The sequence below is a fragment of the Hemitrygon akajei genome, chromosome 11, assembly GCF_048418815.1.
Source record: "Hemitrygon akajei chromosome 11, sHemAka1.3, whole genome shotgun sequence".
Classification (NCBI taxonomy): domain Eukaryota; kingdom Metazoa; phylum Chordata; class Chondrichthyes; order Myliobatiformes; family Dasyatidae; genus Hemitrygon; species Hemitrygon akajei.
This window is the reverse complement of record NC_133134.1, coordinates 84,969,544-84,990,829: the sequence shown is the minus strand read 5'-3', so window position 1 is coordinate 84,990,829 and position 21,286 is coordinate 84,969,544. Positions and strand designations below refer to the sequence as shown.

The following is a 21,286-nucleotide window of genomic DNA, read 5'->3' as shown; positions in this document are numbered from 1 at the left end:
GATAGCAGAGCAGACGATGCGCTGAATGGCTTAATGGTCACACTCAGTTGGCCGGCCTAGGCTGCTCTGATAGACCACTTAAACCAACCACCTCTACCACCAAGAATAGCGGGCACAGGGGTACACCATCCCAGCTTGGAAATACATTGGCCATTCAATCACTTGTGCTACATCTAAATCAAGGGAACTACTCACTCAACAGCACTGTCAGAGCACCTTCCCCGTGTGGATGCAGTGGTTTAAGATGGAAGCTCATGCCAACTTGCTCTCTACACTCATGTGCCAAATAAACCTAAGCTCAACTCAAAGTTACAGATGACACCACAGTTATTGTTGGTTAAAAGCGCAGATAGCGACGAGGATGTGTACAGGAGTAAAATAGATTGGCTAGTTGAGTGGTGTCACAATCTCACACTCAACATCAGCAAGGCCAAGGAATTGACTGTGGACTTCAGGAAGGGAAAAGCTGGGAGAACACAGACCAGTCCTCGTCAAAGTGTCGGCAGCGGAAAGGGTGAACAGCTTCATGGTCCTTGGTATCAACGTCTCAGAGGATCCATCCCACCGCAACATATTGATGCAAACACAAAGAAGGCAGGCCAGCAGCTATACTTCATTAGGAGTTTGAGGAGATTCAGAATGTCACCAAAGAATACTGCAAATTTCTACAGATGAATGGTGGAGAGCATTCTGGTGCGTTACCATCTGGCATGGAGTTCCAATGCAAGAGGCTGCAGAGAGTTGTAGACTTAGCCAGCTTCATTACAGGCACAAACCTCCCCACCACTGCGACATCTTCAACAAGGACCCTCACCATCCAGGACTTGCCCTCTCTGCATTAATACCACCCAGGAGGAGGCACAGGAGCCTTAAGACCCACAGTCAATGATCAGGGAACAACTTCTTCCCCTCCACCATAAGATTTCTGAATGGCCCATGAATCAATGAACATTACTTTGTAATTCCTTTAACCATATATAACCATATAACAATGACAGCATGGAAACAGGCCATCTCGGCCCTTCTAGTCCGTGCCGACGCTTACACTCACCTAATCCCACCGACCCGCACTCAGCCCATAACCCTCCATTCCTTTCCTGTCCATATACCTATCCAATTTTTTTTTTAAATGATAAAATCGAACCTGCCTCTACCACTTGTACTGGAAGCTCATTCCACACAGCTACCACTCTCTGAGTAAAGAAATTATCCCTCGTGTTACCCTTAAACTTTTGCCCCCTAACTCTCAAATCATGTCCTCTTGTTTGAATCTCCCCTACTCTCAATGGAAAAAGCCTATCCACGTCAACTCGATCTATCCCCCTCATTATTTTAAATACCTCTATCGTCCCCCCTCAACCTTCTACGCTCCAAAGAATAAAGACCTAACTTGTTCAGACTTTCCCTGTATCTTAGGTGCTGAAACCCAGGTAACATTCTTGTAAATCTTCTCTGTACTCTCTCTATTTTGTTGATATCTTTCCTATAATTCGGTGACCAGAACTGTACACAATACTCCAAATTTGGCCTTACCAATGCCTTGTACAATTTTAACATTACATCCCAACTCCTATATTCAATGCTCTGATTTATAAAGGCCAGCATACCAAAAGCTTTCTTCACCACCCTATCCACATGAGATTCCACCTTCAGGGAACTATTATTCCTAGATCATTCTGTTCTACTGCATTCTTCAATGCCCTACCATTTATGATGTATGTCCTATTTGGATTATTCCTACCAAAACGTAGCACCTCACACTTATCAGCATTAAACTCCATCTGCCATCGTTCAGCCCGCTCTTCTAACTGGCCTAGATCTCTCTGTAAGCTTTGAAAACCTACTTCATTATCCACACTAAGCCACCTGCCTTAGTATCATCTGCATACTTACTAATCCAATTTACCACCCCATCATCCAGATCATTAATGTATATGACAAACAACATTGGTCCCAATACAGATCCCTGAGGCACACCACTAGTCACTGGCCTCCAACCTGACAGTTATCTACCACTACTCTCTGGCATCTCCCATCTAGCCACTGTTGAATCCATTTTACTACTTCAATATTAATACCTAACGATTGAACCTTCCTAACTTTGTCAAAACCTGTCAAAATGAAGTAGTGCAGAACCTTGTCAAAAGTTGTACGCTATTTATTTTTTGTAATTTATTGATTTTTGTCTTTGCACTATTCTGCTGCCACAAATTTCATGTCATACAAGTCTGCAATAATAAATCTAATTCTCAAAGGGCATACCTATTGAATATGAAAGGCCTAGATAAAGTGCATGTGGAGAGGATGTTCCCTAAAGTGGGGAGTCTCGGACCAGAGGCCACAGCCTCAGAATAGAAGGACGTCTATTTAGAACAGAGGTGAGGAGGAATTTGTTTAGCCAGAGGGTAGCGAATCTGTCACAGACAGATGTGGAGGCCAGAGTTTTGATAGGTTCTTTATTAGTCAGGATGTTAAAGCTTACAGGGAGAAGGCAGGAGAATGGGGTTGAGAGGGAAAATAGATCAGCCATGATGGAATGGCGGAGCTGACTCGACGGACCAAATGGCCCAATTTGCTTCTACGTCTCATGGTCTTTATGGCAATTAGGAACAGGTAATAAATATTGGCCTATATCTCAAATTATTTGTTGAAAAGTTAACTCTCCTAATACAGCCTCACATGGAAGAGTAAATGACATGGTGCAGAACATGGTGCAGGGCCTTGCCCTGTTGGTGTTGGTTTATTGTTTCATATGTACCGAGATACAGCGAAAAGCTTGTCTTGCATACTGTTCACACAGATCAGGTTACTATACAGTGCCCTGAAGAACAGTAACAAAATGCAGAATGAAGTGTAACAGCTGCAGAGAAAGTGCAGTGCAGGTAAATGATAGAGTGCAAGATCATAATGAGGTAGATTGTGAAGTCAAGAGTCAACTTTACCATACAAGTGAACCATTCAATGGTCTCATAACAGAATAGAAGCTATCCCTGAGCCTGGTGGTTCATGCTTTCAAGCTTTCATATTTTCTGCCTGATGGAAGAGGGGAGAAGGGAGAATGTCCAGGGTGGGTGGGATCCTTGATTATGCAGGCTGTTTTACTGAGAAAGAGGGAAGTATGGGGGGAGGCTGGCTTCTATGATGTGTTGAGTTTGTCCACAAACACCTGCAGTCACACAGAGCCGCTGCTGTACCAAGCTGTGATGCATCCAGATAGAATGTTGTCTATGGGACACTGATAAACATTGGTAAAGGTTGATGGGGACGTGCCAAATTTCTTTAGCTTCCTTAGGCATTAGAGGCATTGGTGAATTTCCTTGACCATGATGCAGGTTGCAACTGGGGCCAGCACCAGCTCTTTGGAAGTACACGGCTCACCCCGTGGACTGACTACCATCCTCCCTTGTCCGCATGCAGCCGCTGAATGGACTCGGAGCACTCACCTGGATTTGTTCTTGATGTTAGGTGTCTCGGCCACAATGCCAGCGTACAGCCAGACCGAATTACCATCCTTGTACTTGGCGACCACCCTGCTCCCCACCATCAACCGGTCGCCCTGCGGGTGGTAGTCGTAGGCGATGTGGTTACCTGACAGTAGACTCTTCCCTTTGTTGTCAAACTTCACCTTGTACTTATTGTTGCTGCCTGGCCAGGATACAAAAATAGGTCAGTCAACCAAATCCTCACCAAAACTCTTCTATTTTATTTTGAAAGTTTCTCCACTTTGCTATGAACTTTTCTTGCGAATATGCTCAGAATTAACGTCACAGAAACAGGCCTTTTAGTCTGTACCTGTTTCCTCTCCATCATCTCTCACTGCTTCTCCTTAAACCCATGGAATTAACCCGCTAATTAAAATGGAACAGTACAGTCCAGGAACAGCCCCTTCAACCCCTGATGTAGTGCCGAATCCATTAGGCTAATGGCACCTAATGACATCTCTGACAATCTATCCTGGACCCAATATATTGATGCAATTACAAAGAAATTTGAAGAGACTTTGTACATCACAAAACAACTTGCAAATTTCTACAGATATACCACAGAGAGGATTCTAACTTGTCGCATCACCATTCGGTATGGAGGGGTCACTTCACAAGATCAGAAAAAGCCACAGAAAGTAAAACTCCATCATGAGCACTAGCTTCACCAGTGTGGAGGACATCTTACAAAGGCCTCAGAGAGGTGGCATTCATATTAAAGACCCCCCATTACCAAGACCATGCCTTCTTTTCTTTGCATCCATCAAAGAGGTACAAAAGCCTGAAGACACACATTCAGTCTTTCAGGAACAACTTTTGCCCTCTGCCATCAGATCTCTGAATGGACAATAAACACTATCCCACTATACATTGTTTGCTCCCTTTTTGCACTACTTATATATATTTCTTATTTTAATTTCTAGTTTTTTCATTATTATGTATTACAATGTACTGTTGGCACAAAACAACAAATTTCATGACATAAATCAGTGAGATTAAAATTCTGATTCTTCTGCCTGTATAATGTCCATATCTCTCAATTCTCTGCACATTCATGTGCCTAAGACCCTCTTAAATGCTTCGATCGTACCTGCCGCCACCACCAGCCCTGGCAGCACATTCCAGGCACCCGACACTCTCAGAAACAAAAAACTTCAGCGCCAACTTCTAACCAACCCCAAGATCAATCTAACCCTTCCCTCCTACATAAGCCAATTTTCTATCATCCATGTGTTCAAGAGTTTCTTAAATGTCCTAATGTATCGAATTCAACCACCACCCCTGACAGGGTGTTCAACACACCCACATTCTCTGTGTAAAGAACTTACCTCCAATATCCCCATTGTACTTTCCCTCCAGTCACCTTAAAATTATACCATCTCGTACACTGGGGAAAAGGCTCTGGTTTTCCATTTGATCTATGCCTCCCAATATCAAGTCACATCTCATCATCCTTCACTCCAAAGAGAAAAGCCCTAGCTTGCAACCTACCTGTATAAGACATGATCTCAAATCCAGGCGTTATCCTGGTAAATCTCCTCTGCACCCTCTCTAAAGCTTCGACATCCTTCCTATAATGAGGCAAGTAGAACTCAACACAATTTTCCAAGTGTGGTCTGACCAGGGTTTTATAAAGACCTCTTGACACTTGAACTCAATCCCCCCAACTAATGAAGACAACACCCCATACACCTTCTTAACCAACCGATCAAACTGCGTGGCAGCTTTAAAGGATCGAGGGATATGGACCCCAAGATCCACCTGTTCCTCCACAATGCCAAGACCAGGTCATTAGCCCTATATTCTACCTTCAAATTCAAGCTTCCACAGTTAATCACTCTTCTGGGTTGAACTCCATCTGCCACTTTCAGCCCAACTCTGCATCCTGTCAATACCCCATTGCAATTTACAACAACCCTCCACTCCATCCACAACTCCATCAACCTTTCTGCCATCTGCAAACTTACTACCCCACCCTTCCACTTCCTCGTCCATTTATGAAGATCGCAAAGAACAGGGGTCCCAGACAGATCCACCGTTCACCAAACTTCAGGCAGAATATGCTCTCTGCCTTGTAGCATGTTATGTACCTGCAGGGCAAGAATGATAAATAAGTGGTACGATTAAACATTTTTACTGAGTGATGTTAGTAATGGTACACTTGGCAACTTACAGCGTGGAAGCTACGAACTGGACCCCATGTGCACTCAAAAGCCTGCGCCCAAAAGAGAGAGCGCCTCTTGCACGTAGGAGGCCCTATCGATTCACTGCGTGATCACACTTGATCTGATATAGTATACGCAGTTGCTCGCATCTCCACTGCACTATTCTACGTTATATTCTCCTGCCTAGTTTCAATGCTCCCTCACCTGTTGCCACAATGGCGATAAGTGCCCCCTTATGCCATGTCTTGGTCCGTTTCTTGCCCAGGATGCGCATGCCCTTGTACAGGTCACCGTCTTTGACCACCTCGCCATCCTCCACCACCGTGACGACTTGCTGGCTGCTGCCTGGCGGGGCTGGCGTGCTGGACTGCAGTGCTGGCCGGGGCTGGGTGCTGCAGGTGGAGGAGAGGGTGCTTGTAGGCGAAGAGGGCATGGAGAAGGCGGAGGCAGGTTGCCTGGTCTTGTCTGGCTCTACGAGGAAGTAAAGGGGGAGAGATTGTTCAACTCATTTCCACTCCACGAACTCCAATACACAATACAGAGCGCTGCATGTGTAGGCAGGAATAGGTGATGCACGGCTGGCAATGCTCATTCATGGGGAAGATTAAGACCCTGTTGCAGCAGCTGCAGATTCTTCAACATCGGAGACCATGTCAATGACAATTCAGCCCAGTGTTGCATCTTCCTGTGCACTGGCCAGGTGACCTCAAGCCAGATTTATAGTAAGGCAGGTATATCACCAAAACAGATTGATTTATTTAGTTGAGATACAGCACAGAATAGGCCCTTTGAGCTGTGCTGCCCAGCAACCCTGATTAACCCTAGCCTAATCTCTAGATAATTTACAATGACCAATTAACCAACTGACTGGTAAGCCTTTGGACTGTGGGAAGAAACCGGAGGAAACTCACGCATTCGACGGGGAGGACGTACAGATGACATTTGGAAATGAACTCCAAACTCTGTTGAGCTGTATTAGTGTCGCACTAACTGCTACACTGCCCTGGTGCTTCAGATTCTCAGCTTTGATACTGTGTTTCTTACATCACAACAGTGACCACTGACCAAAAGGACTATGTTGGTTGTGAAGTCTATAGACACAGCGACGTGCAGAGAGTAGAGGACTCAGCCAGTAGAAGAATATAAGGTGGATTTCATTAAAACTACCAAACATTGAAACGCCTAATGGAGTGGACGCTTCCATTCATGGGAGAGTCCTAGACTCAGAATACAGAGACATCTTTGAAGAACAGAGATGAAGAGAAATTTCTTCAGGGAGAGAATGGTGAAACTCTGACATGGTCGGTTGCGAAAGGAGGAGGGTTGGCCATGGGCTAGCAATCCTATCTCGTAAAAACCCAGTGCTACAGTAACATCAACAAAGGCTCCAGGGACCTCATCCCTGGGAGAGGAAGAAGATGGGATACACCTGGGATAACTTGGGGAACTGGCCCAGGATGGAGGACTCTGGTGAGCTACTGTCGGTGACCTACATCCCAGTAAGGGTGATTGCCATAAGTAATAACAATGGTGAATCTTTGGAATTTGTTGCCACAGACAGCTATGGAGGCCATGTGACTGGATGTATTTAAAGCAGAGGTCAATAGGTTTTGATTTGTAAGACACCAAAGGTTACAGGAAGAAGGCAAGAGAATAGAGTTGTAAGAAGAAAAATAAATCAGCCATGATCAAATGGTGACGCATCAATGGACAGATCCTACGTCTTATGATCACATCCCTCCCCACCGTCAATCATATCTACAGGAGATGCTGCCTCAAGAAGGCAACATCCACGATCAAAGATCCCCACCATCCAGGCCAGGCCATCTTCTCCCAGCTCTCATCGGCAGGAGGTACAGACGCCTGAAGTCCCACACCACCAGGTTCAGGAACAGTGACTTCCCTTCAACCATTCGGTTCTCAAACTAATCTGCACAACCCTAATCACTATGATTTAGCAACACTACGAACAGTTTGCACTACAATGGTCTTTTTTTTGCATAATTTATGTTTAATTTATCTTTTCCTGTGAATGTTGCATCTCCGGTACAGCTGCAAGTTTTCCATAGCCCCTGTACTTTATGCCGCGACAATAAGATTGATATTGACACGCCAATCAATAAGACTGACCAGGTTGTGTGCTCATGGCACGCAGCAGTCCCGAAGAGGTTGCTGTAGGCTTCCTGGAGACAGCCTCCACGAACTTCTGCACATCCCGGGCAGACTTCCGCATGGCAGCCATGGCGTCCCGCAGCTGGAGAGGAGGTGGTGGGCAAGTGGTGGGGGGGGGGGGGGAAGGTGCAAAGGTAGAGGAATAATTTTTTAAAAAGGGGCTGAATCCACATGAGACTGTATGGAATAGAGCTCCCAAAATCCCTAGCCTCCCCATATCATCAGGGGCTCGTTAAGGCATCTGCATGTTTAACATGAGAGTTTAAGACTGCCCCTTTTAAAAGTGGTTGAGGCTGTAATTCCTGTGTACAGCCCAATGTTAATGATACAACTGCGTGAGTAGAAACTACCAAACAATTCTTGGAGCACTGGTCCATTCTAGACCAGGTGTACTCTGTCACGCCCAGTGTGAGGCCCGGATGGGTGGGATCATTGTAGATCTCGGCAGTGGCGTGGACTGTACCACTTACAGAATGGAAACACTCCCTTCGGCCCAACTCATCCATGCTGACCATTCCTAAGCTAGTCTGCATTTGGCCCAGATCACTTTTAAAACCTTTCCTATCCACATACCTGGCCAAATGCCAGTTAAAGCATTGTAACTGAATGCACCACTATCAATTCCTCTGCCAGGTTGTTCCATACACCCACCATCCTCTGAGTGAAAAATTCTATTATGGATTTAATGAGTATGTCCATAAAAATAAATCTCAGGGTTTATATGGTGATGTATATGTACTTTGATAATAAATTTACTTCGAACTTTGAAAAAATTTGCCCCTGGGTTCCTTCTAAATACCTTAAATCTATGCCCTCAATGTCCTACCCTAGGAAAAAGACTGTGACCATCCACCTTATCTATACCTCTCATGATTTTATTAACCTTTCAAGTCACTGCTCAGCTTCCTTCGCTCCAGGGAAAGCTGTGCCAGCCAAGCCAGTCATGCTACATCACTCATGCCCTCCAGTCCCAGCAACATCCTCAGAAATCTTTTCTGTAGCCTCTTCTGTTTCAACACGTCCTGCCCACAGTGTGGCAAGCAGAACTGCAAAAAATATTCCGAAGCCAGTCGGTTGCCCTTTCACCTTTACCTTGTGCCCTTTAGGGTTAGATTGTGCATTTCTGAATGGCCCATAACACTTTGTTTTCACTCTTTATTTAGAGACACAGCACTATAACAGGTGTTTCCAGCCTGTGCCACTGACCTTTGGGACGTTCACTAACTTACTAACCCACCCTTCCTCTTTTATAACTTCCAAGTCATTTATAAAAATCACAAGGAGCAGAGGCACGAGGATTAGGTTAACTGCCTAATGTCCTTTGTTCCCTTGGTTAGTGAGTAAAATAGGCCACACAGCATCCTGCACACAAGAGGCCACATGTAGACTACACATTCGCAACACAGTTGTCCAGTAATCTTACCAGGGATGGCTCTCGGGTAATCTTGCTCAGTGCTGACACAGTCGACGAGGTGGATGGAGATGATGCGACTTTCCCCATTTCAACTGTTGGGGAAAAAACGTGTTAGATCAGTAGTTCTGCCGAAGCTTCACCAGTTCAAGACCATAAGACACAAGCTAAATTTGGTTATTCAGCCCAGCACTGCCATTCGATCATGATTGATTTACTTTCCCTCTCAATCCCATTCCCCTGCTTTCCTGTAACCTTTGATGTCCTCACTAATTACCTATAATCATCTGTATTAAATATACCCAATGACTTGGCCTGTACAGACTTCTGTGGCAATGAGTTCCACAAACTCACAGCCCTCTGGTTGAAAAGAAGTCCTCTTTATCGCTGTTCTAAAAGGATGTCGTTCTATTCTGAGGCTGTGCCCCCTGGTCCTAGGCTCTTTCACTATTGGAAACAGCCTCTGCATGGCCACCCTTCAATATGCAGTCGTTTGAATCCTAGAGTATACATAGCAGACCATCCTGGACCAAGTCCAGTCAGCCAGCCTGCAGCATCTATGGTTCAAGGTGAGGAAGGGGTTAGGGCATCAGGCAACAGCCAGAGAAAGTGAAAGAGAAGGCCAATCAAATAAATGTAGAGAGATCAAGGAATTGTCTCCACCTTAAATGCAATATTAGCATTCATTTTGTGAGAACTGGAACATCAAAGCAAGGATATATTGCTGAGGTTCTATACGGCACTGGTCAGACTGCGCTTGGAACTGTGAGGAATTTTGGATCCCGCATCCAAGGAAGGATGTGCTGACCCTAGACAGGGTCCAGAGGAGGTTCACCAGAATGATCCTGGGAATGAAAAGTTCAATCACAAGGAGCGTTTGATGTCTCTGGGCCTGCACTCAAAGCAGATTAGAAGGTTCAGGGGGACCTCATTGAAACCTACTGAAAACAGAAGCCCTGGATATAAAGGACATGAGGAGGATGTTTCCATCAGTAGAAGAATCTAGAACCTGAGGAGACAGCCTTAAAATAAAGGGGCATCCTTTTAGTCCTGAGAAGAGGAATTCCTTCAGTGGGGGCTGGTGAATCTGTGGAATTTTTTGCCACAGATGGCTGTGGAAGTCAAATGCATTCAAAGGCAGAGATTCTTGATTGAGACTATAAGACATAGGAGCAGGATTAGGCATTTGTCCCATTGAATCTTCTCTTCCTAGATCTGAATCTTCTCTTCATGGCTGATCCCCCTCAAACCCATTCACCTGCCTTCTCCCCATAATCTTTCACACCTGCACTAATCAAGAACCTATCTAACTCTGCTTTAAGTATACCAAACGACTTGGCCTGCACAGCTGTCTGTGGCAATGAATTCCACAGATTCCCCATCTTCTTGGTAAGGGAGTTAAGGGTTACAGGAAGAAGGCAATAAAATGGGGTTGAGAAAAAAAAAGAAAATTCAACCACATTTGAATGGTAGAACAGAACGATGGGTCGAGTAGCCCCGATTCTGCTGGGCGAATATCTTATGGTCATACATCGAATAAGACTTTGTGGTTTTAAACAAATGGCCATTATTTTGTAGCCATCTCCCTTTGTTTATGATTCTCCAGATAGTGGAAATACCTACTTTGCTATATCCCCTTAGAGAGCACCATAAAGCTATGATCACAGAAGCAATAGTAATATGAAGTGTTTTGCAAGGGGCAGGAAATCGGAGTAAATAAAACGAACAAGGCATGGTAGCTTGGCAAAGCTCGGGGGGGGGAGGGAGGGAGGGAGCGAGAGGGGGGCAAAGGGCTTTAGAGGAAAGAATCTGATGATAAGACCAGCTAGTGAGTCATGGAATAAAGGAAGGAGGTGGGGAAGGGAACTGGAGGGAGGAACGGAACAGATGGATAATCTGCTCAGACAGAACCCTCCACTCCCTGCTGCTGGACCTATGAACAGACACCCTGGCCAAGCCCGGGAGCAAACCAGACAGGAGATGCCCTGCCTCTGCCAGGTTGTGACGGGGACAGCAGAAGCTCCATGGGCTAAAGAGCTTGTTGTCCTGCTGCTTGGTTAAAATTTCTCTGGGGGGTGCAGGGTGGGAGTGAGAAGCTTCAGACGGCTGGAGATGACTAGTCCATTCCTATGACCTTGGGATATGATGAGGACAGGGAAGGGGCAGCGGGGGGAAAGCAGGGGCCAGTTCACTGGGTTTCTCACCAGTCTCAATGGCCATCACGTCATCATCATCGTCATCATCATCGTCCAGGATCTCGATCACTTCCGACGGCTTGGTGGTGCTTTTCGGGGCCTCCTCCTCCTCTTGGTCGGCCTCCTCATACTTCAGCCCCAGGTCACTGTACAGGTCCTTTACCATCGACTCGCATACTTCCACCGACCTGGATGGGGGTAAAAACAGAACCGGCATTAGCCCATGGCTCAGGTCACACACCTGGCTCGGCGTAGTCACCCCACCCCATCGAGGATGCCTCCAGAGTAGGGGAAGATCCACCCCCCTCCCCATAGCTTTCCCATCATACACAATCCTACTGTGGAGAGCTGGTGGGGTGGGGAGGTCGGGCAGGAGAATGTCCTAGTACACTTGCTTTTGGGATTTGGCCGAGTTATCTCATTTGGATCTTGAGGGCAAGTAGCAGAGGGCTCCATCTGAGCTAACTATCTGGCAATCTTCCGGGGGTATGTCTGTGCTCAGATAACCCAGAGAAAGACCAGGTAGTGCCCATGAGCACCTAGGAGGTGTTCTGGGACCAGTGGGCCCTGCAGGAGATAAAAGGCATCCTGGCTTAGGCGTGGAATGTTGTTGTTGTTAATGTTATTTCTTTGTTGTAGCAAAAAGTAAATATGAGTTTCATTTTCCTGCAGCCATTCACAAGATAATAAACACATACAATAGAATCAATGAAAAACTACACACAAACAAAGACAGGAACAGCCAACGTGCAAAAGAAGATGAGACAGAGAGAAAATTGAGAACAGGAGTGTAGAATCCTGGTAAGGAATCAGTTTAGTGTTGGGGTGAGAGAAGTTATTTGTGCCTGTTCGGGAGTCTGATGGTTGAAGGGTGATAACTGTTCCTGAACCTGATGGTGTGGGTCCTGAAAGGTTCTTGTACTCCAGTTTTTCCCCCACAATTTTTAACAAAACTACTTTTGTTTAAAAAAAACTCTACTGGTGGTACATACAGCTCTGCCCATCTTTGTCACTGACAGCTAACAGCTTTGTTGGACTGATTCCTAGGCAGGAGTTTAGCAGAACAAGAGGGGATCTAGAACACAGAACAGTAGAGCACTCATGTCTGTGCCAAAACAGAATACCGATTTAAACCACACAGCTGCTTGTACATGGTCCATTTCCCTCCATTCCCCGCCAATTCACACCCCCGCCATATCAACTTCCACCACTTTCACACTGGAATGTGCTGCTAAAAATTGTCCCACATATCTTCTTTAAACTTTCGAAGTTCAAGTGGCTCAGGAGTTTGGAAGAATGAGAGGGGACATACCCCCAGAAGATTGCTAGAACACTGAACAGTATAGTACAGGAAAAGGCTCTTTAGTCCATGTCTGTATTGAACATGATGCCAGTTTAAACTACAGAGCTGCCTCTACATTGTCTATGTCCCTCCATTCCCTGTTAGGGTATGTATCTACCTAGATTCTTCTTAAGCATCACTACTGTGTCTGCCTGCAACACTTCTTCTGGCATATATACACAGTCCTATAAGTGAAACACAAGCAGAAAGTAGGAGGCTTGAGGGGTGGCCTTCTAGATTGTAAAATCATGGGGGGCCTAGATAGGGCAGATGCCACAGATTGTTTTCAAGGGCACAGGCTTATGATGAGAGGGGAGACATGTGAAGATCACACAGAGGGGTGGTGGGTAAAAGGAATGCTACAACATGCCAAAGAGGCATTTGGACAGGAGAGTAGGGGAATATGTGCAAAGCGGGCAGATGGGAATAGCGTCAATGGGCATCACATCTGGAATGAATGAGATGCGCCAAAGCACCCACCCACTGATTCTATGACTAAGCATCAGGGAGGATAGGAAACGCGGGCGAAGGTGAATTACCTGGACGCGTCCTCAAACAGTCCATCCACACGGGCCACTTCGGCTTCCTTCTTCTCCACCCAGCTCTCCAGCTCCAGGAGCGCAGCCTTGCGCTGCTTGAGGAAGTCCACCTTCTCCAGCTCCTTGTCGATCCACTCCCGGATCTCCTCCATCGAAATGCCCAGGTCCTCCACCGCAAGGTCCATGGTGTCCATGGAAGCCATCACCAGCAGTTGCTCCTGCAAATACAAGCATGTGATTCAGTGAGATTTGGGCTGCCCTAAACTCTGCGTGGCCCACTGCAGAAACTCCAGCCTGTGTATGGAGTTTGCATATTTCCCCCCATGACAGCAAAGGTATCCTCTGTGCAATCATTCCATCCCTCATCTCAAAGACATGCATGTCAGTAGGTTAACTTAACTGAATTGTTTATTATTGTCACAGGTACAATGAAGCTTGTCTGTCGTGCTATTCCTACAAATCAATTCATTACAATCAAGTCAAACAATGTAAAATAATAACAGATTGGACTTCCAGTATGGCGCAGATACAGCCAGCAGCATAATCAGTAAGGGCTCCCAGATGGTCTTATTTCCCCCTAAATAAGAAATGGTTATTTAAAAAGAAAAGCGGGTCTTGTAGCAGGAAGGGGAGAAACAAAAGAAAGACAAGAGGAAATCCGCAACAAAACCCGAAGACAAGCGATTAAATATCGACTGACGGTGAGGACACTAACATCGGCGCTAGCAACCAAGCTGAACACAAGGATATGGAGGCTGTTCATGTGAACATCGTGGCTGAAATACAGGCGCTTCACTGGGATATGAAAAAAAGAACTGAGTGATTCCGTGGGTTTTCTAAAGAAGGAATTGGTGGATTTCAAAGAAATTAACCAGAAGTTGAAGGCTATTGTTGGTGATTTAAAAGAAATAACGGGCTGAGTTGAAGAGATGGAGCAATGGATGACGGAAGTGGAGGAATGGAAGGCCAAGGCCAGGGAGGTTCTTTCCCACGCACTGGAACTTCAGGAAATCATTCATGCTTGACTAACAAACCTGGAGGCGCGTTCACACAGGAATAATGTATGTATCCATAGAATTTCCAAGAGGGCGGAAGGAGACAATATACAGGAATTTCTGGAAAAATTTATTAAAACAGAGTTGTCCCTTCCCGATGTCGCCCTCAGCATACAAACGTTGCCATCAATCTCTTGGATCCAAACCAGCACAAGGTTCCAACCCAAGATCCATGGTTATCTACTTTCAGGAGTATAAAATTAAAGAGTTGGTGCTTCACTCGGCTTGGAAAAAATGAGAAATTTATTACAACGGGAAAAGAGTATTTTTGATCAAGACCGAAATACTTATGAATAAGAAAGGCTTACTCCACCATCAGAAAAACACTTAAAGGGGCTCCAGTTCCAGACTCTTTATCCAGCCAAACTTTGAGTGTTTTTTGGCACTGGACAAGTCTGGACACTGGACAGTAATGCATCGGAGGCGATGGAAGACCTGAAGAACAGGGGAGTTTTCCTGGACTGTCCCGGAATCGTGGCCCCCGCGGAGGGCACAGCCACGGCAAATCTGAGGTGGCTTTCCTGGGAGACAGCGGGTGCAAAATCTCGTCGGGATCAAGAAACAGGTCTGAAACGCATCTAGGACAAGCTAAAGGAATTTCAACACAACAAAGATACTGCATGAGAGCTCTCAAAAATATAGTGATAAAATATCCTTCAGCTAGGTCGGTAAAATCACATGTACCCTAACACCAAACTATAATTGACTTTGGATTAAGAACTTAAAAATAGAACATAAACGATTTTTCCTCTGTAAGCTCTTATTACAATAACTGACCACAAACCTGGGAGCCAATCTTTGATTTTGTTCTTTTTTGTGCACGGTCCTGATTTCAATTATTCAGAGGCGTCAACCTGCACTAGGAGGGGCCCCTTCGGGTTTAAGGGCTTCCCCCGACTTAAAAGTTTAGTTTAAATTTCAAAGATGGAAGTCACAGATGTTATATGTGTTGTTTACGTGTTAAATGTTAGCTTGTTGTACAGGCAGAAGTTCATTTGTTTAGGTCATCTAGGGATCTTTTTTATTGGTGTGGAATACCGTATCAAGAATATAGAGTAATCACCCTTAATGTGAATAGGTTACAGAACCCAATCAGAAGGAGTAAGGCTATAGCTAAAATGAAAAGAGAGAAGTAAGATATAATATTTTGGCAAGAGACTCACCTTTCAAAGATTGAACATGAGAAGTCACGCAAATTGGGATTTAAAAATTGTTATTACTATTTTTTTGAGCGGGGAAACAAGGGGAGTTGCAATATTAATCTCAAATAAAGTAAATTCCCAGTTCTCCTCACAGATTACAGACAAAGAAGGGAGTTATTTACTGGTGAAGGGTTTTATTGATCATAAGGAAGTTCCTCTACTGAATGTTTACAGACCACCAGGAAATGATAAACAGTTGATTAAGAAGGTTCTTAATATGATAGCTATGGAAACATCTGGTGTGGTAATATGTGGGGCACACCGGAATATTCAATTACACCCTTCCCTCAAATAGAACAAAAAAGATAAATCCAGAAACATTACATGTCAAGAAACTGCTCAAAGAAATAGGCATGATAGATATATGGAGAAAGTTACATACACTTGATAGACGGTTCACCTTTTTTTCTCACCCCCACTCTGTGTACTCGAGAATAGATTTTTTTAATATTTAATTCAGAGAGACACAGGATTAGGGGTAAGAGACATCTCTGACCACACAGGGGTTTACTTAACATTACATTTAGACAACAAACCCAAAGATAATTTGTGGAGACTTAATACCAGTCTGTTGAATGATCCGGGGTGTTTAAAGAGTTGAAGATTATATGATATTTAATGATAATGGAACAGTGTCCCCCAGCAATCTGTGGGATGCTGCAAAAGCTATTATTAGGAGTAAAATCATAAAGTGGTCAGCTCAGAAGAAAAAGGAAAAAGAGAAACAAATCAAGGATCTTATTGGAAAATTACAATTTTTGAAGAGTAAGCACATGGAGTATAATGACTGTATGTCTTGAATCAAATTTTGGATATAAAACAAATTCCAAGTAATATTTATGAAAGTGAAGTTGAGAAAAGAGCTAAGTTTGTTAAACAAATTTCTATGAGAATGGTCCCAAATCTAAGAAATTACTTGCATGGAGAATACGTAACCAGCAAGCTGAGATCTATACATAGGATGAAAGACCTCCAGACTAATAAGATGCTTCATAAATTGGAAGACAATCAAAAATCTTTCAAAACGTACTACACAATGTTATATGTTCAGCCCAAAGCTGCAGAGTTAGCAGACATATCTAATTTCTTAACGTCTTTAGATTTACCATCGGTAGGAACGGAACAAAATAAACTAATAACTCAGGAGATAACAGAAGAAGAAATAGGTAAGGCTATATCAGCATTAAAAACAAATAAAATTTCAGGTGCTGATGGCTATCCAGTGGAATGGTACAAAACTTTCAGAGAGATAATAATACCAATACTTAAGAAATGTTTTAATTATGTTCTCGGAGGAGGGGAGATGCCATTGTCCCGGAATCAAGCAATAATTTCAATAGTTCCTGAAAGTGGTAAGGATCGGACTGAATGTAGTTCCAATAGGCTCATATCTGTTCTTAACATAGATTATATATTATTTGCATCAATATTAGCAAAAAGATTGGAAAATATAATTCCAGATCTAATTGACACAGATGAAAGAGGATTTGTAAAAAGTAGGCAAATCCAGGACAATCTGAGATGGGCCCTTCATCTCATTGACCATATGAGCAATAATAACCTGGAATCTGTAGTTATTAGCCTTGATGCTGAAAAGGCCTTTGACTCAGTACAATGGGAATATCTCTACTTGGCACTTAAGCGGTTTGGCTTTAGTAATCAGGTAGTTGGATGTCTGAAATCTTTATATTCTTTCCCTACAGCCAGAATTAAAATAAATGGGAATTTATCTAAAACAATATTTCTTGAAAGGGGATGTCGACAAGGGTGCCCCCTAATCCCCACGCTTTTTGCTCTTTCTAATCAAGCCATTGGCCCAGGCAATTAGAGAAGACAAGATTATAACACATGTACTGATCAGAGATACAGAACAGATTTGCTTATATGTGGATGACATTCTCATGACTCTTACCAATCCCAATGCAGGTTTGCCTAAATTATTACCCCTGCTGAAAGAATTTGGATCTTACTCTGGCTATAAATTAAATTTATGTAAAACCCAAACTTTAAATTTGAATTATGAACCACAAGAAAACATTTACAGAATGAGTAAATTCAAACGGAAAGGTAATATTAAATACCTAGGAGTGCTAATACCTGAAGACTTGTCTATTATCTACGAACATAATTATATTCCCATAACAGCTGATATTAAGGCAGACTTAAATAGATGGTCATTGCTGCCAATGAATATGTATAATCGAATAGAAGCCATAAAGATGAATGCATTACCTAGATTGCTCTTTCTTTTTCAATCACTGTCTGAAGTACCTTTTAAGCAATTTAATGAATGGAAAAGAATGATTTCAACATTTATTTGGGGAAAACAGAAACCAAGAATTAGATTTCAGACATTACAGCTGCCCAAGGATAAGGAGGATTTGGGGTGCCTTGCTTTGAAGACTATTATAGAGCAGCACAGCTGTGCTGTCATGTTAACCGCTGTTGGTTAACATAGCGCGTTGGTGACATAGTATCTGAAATATGGAATGCAGTAGCGATCACCATATTATGAAATGCAAAGAAGGCTGGAGTCGCTTTCCCTCCACAGACCTGCTGAGTTCCTCCAACATTTGTGTGCTGCATCAGGGAACCAGCGGGGCAGGCAGGATTACAAAATGGCAGAACACGGTCAAGGGGCTGAGTGGCCTACTACTGTCCCAATTCAACATCTTTATGAGAATCACGCCCTCCCCCGACGTGAACAGATCACCAGGAAAGGCTCTACTTTCTTAGAAGTTTACACAGATTCGACATGTCATCTAAAACTCTGATTATCAGTGTATGTACAGTGGAGAATGGTTGATACGGAAACACCAATGCTCAAGAAAGTAAAAAGCTACCAAAAGTGGTATATAGAGCCCAGTCCATTACAGGCAAAGCCCTCCCCACCTTTGAGCACATATACAAGGAACACTGCCACTAGAAAGCAGCATCCACCTTCAAGGAGCCCCACCATCCAGGCTCTCTTCTCACTACTATCATCGGTGGTGGGGGGGAGGGGAGATTTAGGTCCAACACCACTAGTTTTAGGAACAGTTATAACTCTAAAATCATCAGGAATCTGAACCAGCGTGGATAGCTTAATTCACCTCAACTCTGAACTGATTCGACAATCTACAGACTCACTCACCTTTCAAAGACTCGACAACTCATGTTCTCAGCATTACTTACTGCTTTTTATTTGCACTATCTTCTTTGCATACCAGTTGTTTGTCAGTCTTTGCTTATGTGTAGTTTTTCATCTTCTCCGAGTATCATCACCTTGTTGTGGTGGAGTTCCTTACAGTGATATCATCTGATGCTTAGCTCCTGGAAGGGTTACCCATGGAGGTATGGTGAGGGGGGAGGTTCCAGATAAAGAGTGATCCAACCAAAAGATCTCAGTGGTGGAGCTTGAAGAAGCGAACACACAACACACAACGACAGTGAAGGTGAAGGAAGCCTGCAGTAGTGGAAAGTCTCCAGTCATCTTGGATTCCATGCCACTGGACCCTGACCCCAATCTGTCATAGACTGGCTACCTACACATCAACGCCCGCACATTAAACAAAGTCACGCACAGGCATTCTTGATTAAGGGAATTCATCTTGACATCCTCGATTAAGGTGATTATCAGGTGGTGAAGGGGTGAGATTGTGTTCTACAGCCACCTGAAGACCCACCAATAAATAGACAATCCCTAGGAGAACATCATACTCAACTCGAGTGATCGCATTACTACTATAGTTTTCCATAAATTCTATTGTATTACTTTATTTTCCAGTAAAATTAATCTTAAAGTAGTATATGGTGACACATACATACATTGACAGTAAGTTTACTTTGATCTTTGACCTTGCAGCTCCACAGGTACTGACTGCCCTCTGACCCCACACCTGGTTGAGCCACCACAAGGTCAGATTTTACTGAGAAGAGAGACGGGAAGGGGGAAAAATAAGTAGGTTTTGGTCTGTAAAATCTTATTTGGCCATGTATATCAACCAACTTCTCAACATTACAAAGCCCCACACATTTTTAGAGTTTGCACTCACTCACAGCTCTGTCTGAATTGCACCCAGTGTTTTGGAAAAGGCTTTTTCATTGTGACTAGACCATTTCTAAAGCACAATAGCAGGATGAAAATTTTGTCAAAAGTTACAGGACCTTTGGTTTGCTGTATCAGTGCCAACCATCAGACACCCACTCACACTGATCCCACACTAATCTTATTTTATATTATCCCCACATTCTCTTCAAATCTCACCCATATCCAAACATTTACTGGGGACAATCCACAGAACCAAATGAACCTTCTGACCTGCACGTCTTTGGGACGTGGTTGAAAACCAGAGCAATCCCACACATTCACATGGAAATGCATAAGAATCAGATTTATTACCACTGACATGCACTCAGTGGCCACTTTATTAGGTACACCTGTACCCCTGCTCATTAATGAAAATATCTAATCAGTCAATCATGTGGCAGCAACTCAATGCATAAAAGCATGCAGACATGGTCAAGAGGTTCAAGTTGTTGTTCAGACCAAACATCAGAATGGGGAAAAAACGTGATCTAAGTGACTTTGACTGTGGAATGACTGTTGGTGCCAGACAGGGTAGTTTGATAATCTCAGAAACTGCAGGTCTCCTGGGATTTTCACACATAACAGTTTCTACAGTTTACAGAGAATGGTGAAAAAGACGAAACAACAGAACGGTAGTTCTGTGGGGGAAAATGGCTTGTTATTGAGAGAAGTCAGAGAGTTACCAGACTGGTTCAAGCTGACAGGAAGGCGACAGTAACTCAATAACCACACGTTACAACAGTGGTGTGCAGAAGAGTATCTCTGAACCCAGAACATGTCAAACCTTGAAATGGATAGGATACAACAGCAGAAGACCACAGACGTACAATCAGTGGTCACTATTTGGACAGGAAATAATCTTCGCCCTGGAGCATTAAATTTTGTTTCTCATCACTGATACAGCTTGACCTGCTGAGTATTTCCAGCTGTGTTTATATTTTCTATTTATTCTCATTCCCATCTTTTATGCCTTTAATTTAAAACGAAGATTTAAAGTTGCTGATTTTTTTAAATCTACCCAGTATGAGACTTTGTCACAATGGAGAACATTCCTCAGAGTGTGCCTGTTCTTTTTGATGACCTGCTGTTTAGGATGGCATGGTCAGTAGAGCTGCTCCCTCACAAGCAGTGACTTGGGCTCTTGCCTGACCTCCCCTGCTGTCAATGTGGAGTTTGCATGTTCTAGAGCTGTAGAGATGTTCAGCACAGTGACAAACCCCTTGACCCAACACGTCCATGCCAACCTTTTTGTACCAAACCTCTTTGTCTATACTAGTTCCAAATCGTTCTACGTCTTGTCCATGTGTCTACTAATCCATGAGTCCACTGGAGACCCTAGAAGATGGCTTGTCCTGGGGTTAGAAGCCTGTATATCTACATAGGTGGGTGAGAGAGGAAGAGGACTGGAGCTTGATTTGCTGTTATTGCTTTGTTGCTTGGTACGTTCTGTTTTGTGTTGTTCAGCTGAGCATTGGGGGTATGCTAGTTGACGCTGGAATCTGTGGCAACACTTGTGGGTTGTCTTCAGCATATCGTCAGGTGTATTGATTGTTGATGCAAATAACACATTTCACTATGCTTTGATGTACATGTGATAGATGAATCTGGATCTATATTTAAGTGCCGGTCTAAATGTATCTTAAGTGTAGTGATA

General features: G+C 43.8%; 1 protein-coding gene across 2 annotated transcripts in view; it reads right to left on the bottom strand.

Moving 5' to 3' along the window:
• The window catches only part of setdb1b (SET domain bifurcated histone lysine methyltransferase 1b), a 113,871-nt gene that overhangs the window by 74,579 nt on the left and 18,006 nt on the right, over window positions 1-21,286 (bottom strand). For both annotated transcript variants that reach the window (XM_073061281.1, XM_073061280.1), the window contains exons 2-7: window positions 13,307-13,524; window positions 11,435-11,613; window positions 9,243-9,325; window positions 7,778-7,901; window positions 5,852-6,118; window positions 3,444-3,645 (exon numbers count right to left, since the gene is read on the bottom strand). In XM_073061281.1, coding sequence (XP_072917382.1) covers window positions 3,444-3,645; window positions 5,852-6,118; window positions 7,778-7,901; window positions 9,243-9,325; window positions 11,435-11,613; window positions 13,307-13,509 — 1,058 coding nt within the window. In that variant the 5' untranslated portion in view covers window positions 13,510-13,524. The remainder of the gene's footprint in view (window positions 1-3,443; window positions 3,646-5,851; window positions 6,119-7,777; window positions 7,902-9,242; window positions 9,326-11,434; window positions 11,614-13,306; window positions 13,525-21,286) is intronic.